The sequence below is a fragment of the Grammomys surdaster genome, unplaced genomic scaffold, assembly GCF_004785775.1.
Source record: "Grammomys surdaster isolate TR1022 unplaced genomic scaffold, NIH_TR_1.0 363, whole genome shotgun sequence".
NCBI classification, from domain to species: domain Eukaryota; kingdom Metazoa; phylum Chordata; class Mammalia; order Rodentia; family Muridae; genus Grammomys; species Grammomys surdaster.
Window position 1 is genome coordinate 14,880,522 of NW_021604782.1, and position 9,888 is coordinate 14,890,409.

At 45.9% G+C, this 9,888-nt stretch overlaps 1 protein-coding gene across 1 annotated transcript; it reads right to left on the reverse strand.

The window, feature by feature from the left end:
• Positions 1 to 6,520: 6,520 nt before the first annotated feature.
• Positions 6,521 to 9,454, reverse strand: LOC114631634 (zinc finger CCCH domain-containing protein 7B-like). Its single transcript, XM_028780022.1, is given in 2 exon segments — positions 6,521 to 9,264; positions 9,267 to 9,454. Coding segments are annotated over 2 exon segments (2,928 nt in total). The 5' UTR covers positions 9,451 to 9,454.
• Between the last annotated feature and the right edge of the window lie 434 nt (positions 9,455 to 9,888).

A 9,888-nucleotide genomic window follows, 5' to 3' on the forward strand; every position in this document is an offset into this window, starting at 1 on the left:
GATGTGTTCTTGGATTTGCTTTGCTAGAATTTCATTGAGTATTTTTGCATCAATATTCATAAGTGAGATTCACCTGAAATTCTCTTTTCTTCTTGAGTCCTTGTGTGGCCTAGTTATCAGAGTAACTGTGACTTCAGAGAATGTATTAGGTAAATGTTCCTTCTGTCTCTACGTTGTGGAATAGTTCGGAGAGAATTGGAGTTAGCTCTTGTTTTGAACGTCTCATGGAATTCTGCACTAAAACAATCTGTCTGGTCTGTCTCTGAGTGGGTTTTTTTTTTCTGTTGGGAGGTTTTTGATGACCATTTCTATGGAGTCATCAGCAGTCCCTAGGTGTTATGGGACTGTTTATATATTTTACCTACTCTTGATTTACCTTTGGTATGCGGTATCTTTCCAGAAATTCATGCATTTCATCTAGATTTTCTAGTTTTGCTGAGTGTAGCCTTTTGTAGTAAAATCTGATTATTTTTTCTACTTTCCTCAGTTTCTGTTGTTATGTCTCCCCTTTCATTTGTGATTTTGTTAATTTGGATACTATCTCTGTACCATTTAGTTAGTTTGGCTAAGGATTTATCTATCTTCTTGTTTTTGTCACAGAACCAGCTCTTGGTTTGTTGATTCTTTGTATTGTTCTCTTTGTTTCTAACTGGTCGACTTCAGCCCAGAGTTTGACTATTACCCGCTTTCTCCTCCTCTTGGATGTGTTTGTTTCTTTTTGCTCTAGAGAGTTCAGATATCCTGTTAAGTTGCTTGTATGGGAGCTCTCCAATTTCTTTATGAAGGCTTTTAATGCTATGAATTTTCCACGTAACACTGCTTTCAGTGTGTACCATAAATTTGGGTATGATGTTTCCTCCTTGAATAGTAAATTCAAATTCTTCCCTGACCAAGTTGTCATTGAGTAGAGACTTGTTCATTCTCCATGTTTATGTGGGTTTTCTGTTGTTTTTGTTTTTATTGATCTCTTTGCCTTTGTCCACAGTGATCTGGTAGAATACATTGGAGAATATTCTCTTGTTTTAGGGACAAATGTTCTCTATATATCTGTTTAGTACATTTGGTTTACAGCTACTGTTAGTTTCACTGTTTCTCTATTTAGTTTCTGTTTCAATACCTTGTCCATTCCTGAGAGTGAGGTGTTGAAGTCTCTCCCACTATTTTTACATGAGGTTCAATGTATGTTTTGAGCTTTAGTAAAGTTTCTTTTGTGAATATGGTTGCCCTTGCATTTGGGGCATAGGTGTTCAGTACTGATACTTCCTCTTAGTAGATTTTTCCTTTGATGAATATGAAGTGTCCTTCCCCATCTTGTTTGATATATTTTGAGGTAAAGTCTATATTTTTGGATATTAGAATGGCAACTCCCACTTGTTTCTTGGGACCATTTGCTTGGAATTTTTTTCCAGCTTTTCTTCTAAGGTAGTGTCTTTCCTACTCAATGATGCATGTTTCTTGTAGGCAGCAAAATGTAGGATCCTGTTTACATATCCAGTCTGATGGCAAATTGTGTCCATTGATGCTGAGAGATATTAAAGACCAATGGTTGGTTTTTCCTGTTATTTTTGTCGTTGTTGTTGTTGCTAGAGTTAGTATTGTGTGTGTATGAATCTCTTCATTTGGGTTTGTTGTGAACTTTGTAGTGTTTTGTGTTTTCTTAGAAATAGCTATCCTCCTTGTTTTAGAGATTCCATTCCAGTATTCCAGGGCTGGATTAGTAGAAAGATGTTTAAATTTGGTTTTGTCATGGAATGTCTTGGTTTATCCCTCTATGATAATTGAGGGTTTAGCTGGTTATAGCATCCTGAGATGCCATTTGTGTTCTCTTAGGGTATTGATAACATCTTTCCAGGTTTTTCTGGCTTTTAGAGTCTCTGTTGAGTAGTATGGTGTACTTCTCATAGCTTTGCCTTTATATGTTACTTGGCCTTTTCCCCTTAAAGCTTTTATTATCCTTTGTTTATTCTGTTATTTAGTCTTTTGATTATTATGTGATGAGAGGTTTATTTCTGGTCCAATTTATTTGGTGTTAAATAGGCTTCTTGTACATTTATGGTTACTCTTTCTTTAGGTTAGTGAAATTTTCTTCTATGATTTTGTTGAAGATGTTTTCTGGGATTCTTCAAACTCTTATATTCCTATTATTGATTCTTAGGTTTGATCTTTTCATTAAGTTCAGAATTTCCTGTATATTTTGTGTTAGGAGCTTTTTACACTTTGTATTTTCTTTGCCAGATTTGTCAATATTTTCTATGGTATCTTCTATGCCCGAGATTCTCTCTTTTATCTCTTATATTCTGTTGGTGATGCTTGAATCTTCTAATCTCTTCTCTAAGTTGTCTATCTCCAGGGTTGCCTCCATATCTATTTTCTTTATTGTTTCTATTTCCATTTTTAGTTAGACCACTTTCTTCAATTCCTTCACATGCTTGATTGCATTTTCCTGTATTTCTTTAAGTGATTTATTTGTTTTACCTGTTTGTCTGTGTTTTCCTGTATTTCTTCAAAGAAGTTCTTTATATTCTTTTTAAAGACCTCTATCATCTTAATGAGATGAGATTTTTTTTTTAGGTCACCGTCAGAAGCCATAATAGGACAAGCTAATAATTAGCAGTTGATCATCCTGAAATGCTTGCCTCGGATTATTATCTGCGACAAGTGTGCCACATTCAGCAAGGCTATGTTGGACATATTTTAGGAAAGATCCTGCTATTAATATGCTTTTCCTATTATTATTAAACATATATAACAATCACTAAGCAATAGCACTCCCCTTTGGAGCAGATCTCTGCAGACCTACGAAGATGTACTGCCTTGTAGCGTTGCTATATAGACAAATAGATGATTTCTTAAGTCTTAATGATGATCCTATAAGAATTCCTAAAATTATATCAATGATTATTAAGCTATTTTATAGTGGGACTGCTATTAAGTCCCTTTCTGATAGTCAAAACTGCTATAAGAACTCTGTCAGTCTCCGAAGTGTCATCAGTTAACAGCACTTAGAAAATAACCAGATTCTCTCCTGTTCAGAGCACATTCCAAGGTGGCTGTAAAACAATTAACCAAGGGTCACTAAAGGGAACTCACGATTTATTATAGGTGCTAGGACAGAAGAAAAAATATTGCTTGGGTTTATCTATATAAAACTTCACTAATTTCTTAGTTATAGTTTTAAACCTTCGGTGAACCTGTGGAGCTAGACAGGTGATGGATGTTTAGTCAGATAATTACTCCTAATAAATATGCATGTAAACATTCTCGATTGTAAACTTCTATTTCAATTTATGATTTGAATTTCGGTGTGAACTTGTGGTGAACTTTGAAACATGTGATCAGGTACTCTGAATGATGTATAAGACAAAGGGACGTTCATTAGTGACTCACTTTCTCTTCCTCACTTCACTTCTCTTCACTTCTCTTCACCTCACTTCTCTTCTCTTCTCTTCTCTTCTCTCTCTCTCTCTCTCTCTCTCTCTCTCTCCTTCCTTCTTCCCTGCTTAGAATCTCTCTACTTAGAATTTTTCCTCTGTTAGAATTTTTTTCCTTTTTCCACTTAGGACCTTCCCATTTTCCCCCTTAGATAGGAAACTTTTTACACTTAGCAATAAACTACAATAACTTCTTTAAGTGTCTTTTCTTCCTGGGACCTCAAACCAACAGACCTAAGTTAGAGCCTGGCAGTGCCTGCAGAGACAGATCAAAGGCATTGCTTAATCCTCTGCTGTCCCTCGGCTGAGGTGTTAGTGGCCAGAAACTGCATCTGGCCTCAGAGGATCAAACAGTTAGCAGGTCAGCTACAGTAGCCTAGAAAGTAAACTTTAGTAGTGTAGATAAGAAAGATTTCATTAAACAGCAACCCTAAATATCTCGTAAGATATTACCCCGAATCTCCGAATCTCGTAAGACCAAGTCTTACCCCTCGCTGACGCTCTTCCAATTCCCATCCCCCTTGGCTGCCTCAAGAAGAACCAACCAACAGGAGGAGAAGAAAGATCACCTTCTCCCCCCACCAAGCCAGGTACAGCTCCTGGCAGGTCACTATATTGCTTTTCATGCATGTTACAGTAGCCAGGGCTTGCTTCTTGACATCTGGATCTTTCTAGTGTTAACAGGCTTGAGTGTTTCTGACTAGAATCAGTCTCCTTGGAGGTAGATGGAGCTCTGTAACCTGAGTTAGAGCTGGTCTTCTTGGAGGCAAACAGTGTTGCTTTTGATTAAGGTAGGCCTCCTGTGTCTTTGGTTAGAGGAGGACCCTGTGCCCCTGGTTACTGTGAAGCTCCTGGCAGCTCACAGACTTTAGTGTTTGAGCAGCTATTAGGCCACTGGTCTGGCCCAGGTGGGGAAGTGAACTGGAAGAAAAGTAGAGTTTGTGAGGCAGGAGAGAGGGTAGTTCCTGCATCAGCTGGGCTGTGTAGGTATCCCAACTGGCAGGGCATTTGGGAGGGAGTCTCACCTGTGGAGCTCCTGGGAAGCATGCAGACTGTAGGGTCTGGGTCGATTGCATAAATATTTAAATGCATATGTGGACAGTTCTTGGAAACATGTTCACAATTTCAACTTATTTAATAACCACTGACTAAAACATAAAGGTGGTTATTATCATTAGCTTGAAATACAGAGAATGACATCATGAAGGAAAGGCAGAGTTAATGGACCCAATAAAGCTTAATTCAAAGGGGTCTTTTATGAGTAAAACATAATCATATTTCCTTCCAGAAAAATAGTAGTTCACAAGAGATATTTGTCTACCTTTGGATTACATTAATTTGACTTTTTTTTTACAATATTATATAGAGCGATATATTTAATACCTGTGTATATATGCATCACAGGGGCGACATATATACACACTAAAACAAGGCTGGTGACAACAGACTGCAACACCACAGGTCAGGAGAACAAGTGTCATCGACATTCACGGCCATGGCCCCACCTCAGATGTGGTCTCGCCTCCCCTCCAGCCGCACCACCAGCACCCAAACTCTGCAGTGCTAGCCAGCTGGGGTCAGGGAAGGGGATCAGGGGAGAGGAAAAGGTGCATGCCATGGTTATCAGGAGAAAGTTGGGCAGTGGCAGGATAAGGAATGGGTCCTTTACACCCAGGTGCCTATCATTGTGCCTGCAAGCACTAGCAACCCTAGCTGGGGGAAAAACAGGAGCGTCTGTTCATTCTATCTCACTCTTTGATAGCCTTTGTTTCTGGTTCCTTCTGGGGGGGTGCCCCACTTCTTGTGCCAATGGGGTGGAGCATTCTGGAATGTCTTGGGGAGCCAGGGGAGGCTGTGTCTGTGGGAGTGGGATGATAAGGTGTACACATACTTCAGACAATAAAAGAGGCCTTGGTAAGTGGAGGCATGAGCTGGAGGTCAGCTGGGGTCCTAGGCAGCCAGCAGGGTTGAGCATAGGGTGGGGCTGGGATAGATGGTCATATCAGTATATCTGGGTCTTTTGGAGAGGACTACAGAGGGTCCCCAGGAAAGAGAGGCTATTTCCCACAGTGACCTATGGAGCCTAGGTCGCTTTCCCACTCTTCATATTCCTCAGCACCTCCCATGCTTTGTACCTTGTCAGACCTGAGATCATGGTGCTCTGTATTCTGTTACTTGTCTGTGAAAACTTTTGGGGGTTATAGCCTCCATCGTTTACCCCAACATCCCTCAATGTGTGGTGCTAAGAAGACCAGCTCTTGTTTCAGCAGCCCTTCCCCAGGTCCCAGGAATGTTACATGGGACTGAGGAGCACAGAGTCTCCAGCTGCTAATGGATGGGGTCTTTTGACCAGTGTTTACATCCCAGTTCTTCACCAGAGAGGGCTAAAGACCCTGGGCAAACCACTCCTCCTGCCAGGCCTCAGTTTTTGTTTCTGTAAAATGGGGTGTGGGTTGTGTTGACTCCAAGGCTGAGGTATGGTCTACAATTGTGGCTCACAAAGGCGAGGGCTGGATAGGAGATGGTGTTAGGAGCACCTAGACTGCTTGGTCTAGCTTCAGGTATCTGCCTTAGCTCTTGTCCCTTTCGCAGGTCAGGAAACTGAGCCCCCAAGTGGTAAGTGACCAGTATAGTGTTCCCAACTCCATTTCATGACTATACTTTAAGCTAGTCAGGGCCTCCTGCCCTTTGCTGTGTCCTGCACTGGACTCATGGAAAGGGAGAAGAGGAAGGTTGAGAAGGAAAAGGACCCTCCTGCTGCATATTCAAGTGGGGACCCCAGGGTCCCCAGCCCTGAGCTTTGGACCCATTTAGGAGCAGACAGAATTTAAAGCTGTAGGCTGAAGCTGGCCAGGCCTCTCCCTCTCCAACCAGGAGAACTAGAACTGGGGAGAGTCTGTTCCCATTTTGACAGGACAAGGATCCTGGGACCACTTAGGGTTGCAGTAGATGACCTAGGTGTACACACCTGGGGTTTAGGGGTGGAAAGGATGGACAGAGACCCAGTGGACTGGGGGCTGCCTGATGGAGTAGTCCCCTGCCCCCAATCCACCCCCACCCCAGGACTTTGCCATAGCTGAGACCTGGCCCTACTCCCCAGTGGTGGTGGTGGCAGCAGTAGCAGTTGCAGCAATGGGGGCTTCTGGGGTGTTGTCCCCATCCTCTTGCAGCAGGAAGTTGTATTTGCCGAAGTCATCATCCCGTGGACACAGAAGCATGTCCTTTCGGGCCTTGGCAAGCTTTTGCTTCAGCACCTCACGCCGGTCCAGCCACTCGTTGAGTTCCTTTTGTCCATGGGCACAGCGGCACTTGTCTCCATCTGGGCAGGCCTTGCCCTTCTGGAGCCTGTCACAGAGTCGGAACTCGCCCATAGGGAAACGGTAGGCCCAGCCACTGGCGTCACTATCGGAAGTGAAGACTTTCTCCTTTTGCTTCTCTGACTGGATGTGCTGTTGCCACTGCTTCTTGCTGTTGCTGTTCTTGCCACAGAGCCAGCAGTGGTAGCCCATCATGATGTCAGCATACTCTGTGGGCATCTGGATCTGCTTCTCTCCTTCCAGGGAGCTGATGGAAGTCCCTTCACCCGGCTTCCCTGGGTTGTGTTTTTTCAGCCACATGTCATAGGTCTGTTGCATATCAAGGATCTTGTTCTCCTTCATGAAGGTCCACATGTCTGTCTTCTCAGGGCTGTGTGCGAAGGAGCAGTTCCCCACATACTATCATTTGCGGCCATTCTGGGCATGGATGCAGAGATCATACTACTGTGGGAAGTTTCGAATGGATGGCAGTGGTCTCACAGACACCCATTTCCTCTTGGTCTTGGACATCACCAGAAGGACTCGCCTCTCCTTGGTCCAGCAATGCCGGGCCTTGGCATTGCAGTACGTGAGGTCCTTGTCTGGCTCTACCACCTGCCCGTTCCTCCAACACTGACCACACACAAACTTTATCTTCAAGTCAAAGGTGCTGGTTCCATGTGTCCTTGGGGTACCCAAGCCACTGCTGGCCTTCCCTGCGTGGGCTTCCATCTGCTGCCAGTATTTCTTAGATTCCTGAATGATGTCTTCGTGGGTCATTCCTGAGTACTGCTGGAGCAACCAGACCTTGAGTTCAATGAAACTATGGGCAAAGTGGCAGCTGTCCTCACGCAGGCAGCCATAGCGCACCTCGTGGCGGCACACGTCAAACTGGAAGTGCTCCTAGAACTGACAGATCTTGGAGTACTTGAGAGAGGTAGAACGGACGATGTGCACCAGGCACTTGTTGTTGTAAAAGCTGTGCTTGGCAGCCAGGTTGGAGCAGACAGATGGAGAGTCCTTGGTGCCTTTGCTGATGATCCGGGGCTTACTGTCGATGCAGATCTTGCAGAGGAAGATGAAGATGCCCTGGTGCTCCTTGAGGAGCTTGGCAATGGTGAGGCTGCCACGCTTGACACCCCCTAGAGGGTCAAAGAGCAGGTCCCGGTTGAGGGTGCCCTTCCGCTCCTCTGTCCACACATCGATCTCCTCCTGATGGTAGGCGAAGGTGCAGTTATCTCTGTACTTATAGTCTTGCTTGTTAATCATGTCTTTGCACAGGTAGTAGGAGCCCACAAAACTGGTTTTGGTGGGCCGGGGCCGGATGCGCTTCCAGATCTGGTTCTCCGAGCTCCGGAGCCGGCCGAGCAGGACATCCCTTCTGCACCTGTGCTCCAGGCCCTCACAGTAGGTATAGTCGCCAGCCCTGGGGCCTGTTTTGGGGTAGCACAGCTGGAAGGCCTGCTTGAACTCTCGGGTGGCAGCCAGAGGGTTCTTGATGAGCAGGGCGGTGTTGGGCATTTAGGGCTCCGGCGAGGGGGCTGGCTTCTGAATACTGCTCGGGGGTCGGGGGTCCTGTGAGCTGATCTCTTCTAGGAAGGAGTCTGGCTTGTCCAGGGAGCCTCGGGCTGACCCAAAGCTGTCAAGGGCATCCAGCCGAGCCTCAGAGTATGGTAACAGATCCAGGGGGTCCAGTGTGGGCCCTGGAGAGTCAAGGGCATCCAGCACAGAAGCAGCCAGCTTCCTGAAGGGGTCCATGACAAGGCCAAAGGAGACAGGAGGCAGTGGGCTGGACACGGGGATGGAGCCACCCACCACAGGTGGCAAGAGTGGGGTCCCAACAGGAAACACGGGGATCAGCTGAGGCAGCTCACTAGGCATACCACTGCCAGGCAGGCCACCCTGGACCAGAGACAGAGAGTCCAGGAGGGTGTCCAGCTCTGGACCAAACACATCCCCATCTGAGAAGTCATCCAGGCCCTCAGTGCTGGGGAGTGTCCTGCTGCTGCAGTCCAGGGGGGCCAGTAGGTCCAGAACATGAGGGAACAGGGGCATCGTGGGAGTGGAGGGGAGCAGGGCTGGAGAGCCTCGGAGATCCACGTAGCAGGCTGTTTTGATGTCATCTATAGATCCCAATCCGTTAGAAGTTCCCTGATCTGTTAAGCCAGCCGGGGCGCCATTACTAAGCAGAGAAAACGTTTCCAATTCCTGGGGTCTCTTATAGGCCTTCCGCACCCGCAGTCCAAGCTTCTGAGCCAGCTCCTGACCCAGCTGAGTGACATTTTCATCATGGGGAAGAGCAAGGGAGCACCGGCTGCTGCATTCATAGACCTCTTTGTGGCGGCCCAGCTTGTTGAGGGTGCGCGCCTTTCGGAACAATGCCCGGATACTCTCGCCATCCAGGCCCAAGGCCTTCTTACTGTCCTCCAGTGCTTTCTCATACAGGCCCATGGTAAAGTAGCAGGCTGCCCTGTTGACATGTAACTTGCACAGCAGCTCCCGGGGTAAAGCCACCTGGTCAGAGGCGGCGTAGTCAGCCCTTCCATGTTCTGCTCCAGAGCCTGCTTGTAGTCCTTCTCCTGGAACAGGTCGTTGCCCTCAGCAAACAGGTTCTGCACAAGCTTGAGCAGGAAAGCCTCATACTCTTCTTGCTTTAGGGGTAGTGTTGACTGAATAAACTGCAGCCCCTTCTCGATGTCCGACTTCCGTTTCTGCCTCTCCATCAGTGTCTCGGCCTGGCTGCGATCCCCGCGGGCCTGCGCCAAGCCCGATAAATGGTATGCTATGACTAGAAGTATGATTATGTTATTATTAGTAGTAATAATAAGAGTAAATGCTATTTAATGCCGCCCGGGCAGCTGGGTCCATGTGGCGCTACTTTACTTTCATTTCCAGCCCCCTCGCCGGCCGCTCGCGGCAGCACCCCTTAATTTGACTTTTAAGAGATATATCAGAACGAGGAATATAAAGAAAACTCTAATGTTGGATTTTAGTATTCTGGACAGGAGGTAATAGATCAAAGAGTAGAAAGAACCTGTTAAACACCAAGCAGCTGAAAAACCAGACTGATTTACAGAGTGGTTGTACCAGCTTGCAGTCCCACCAGCAATGGAGGAGTCTCCCTCTTTCTTCACAAAATCACCAGCACCTGCTGTCACCTG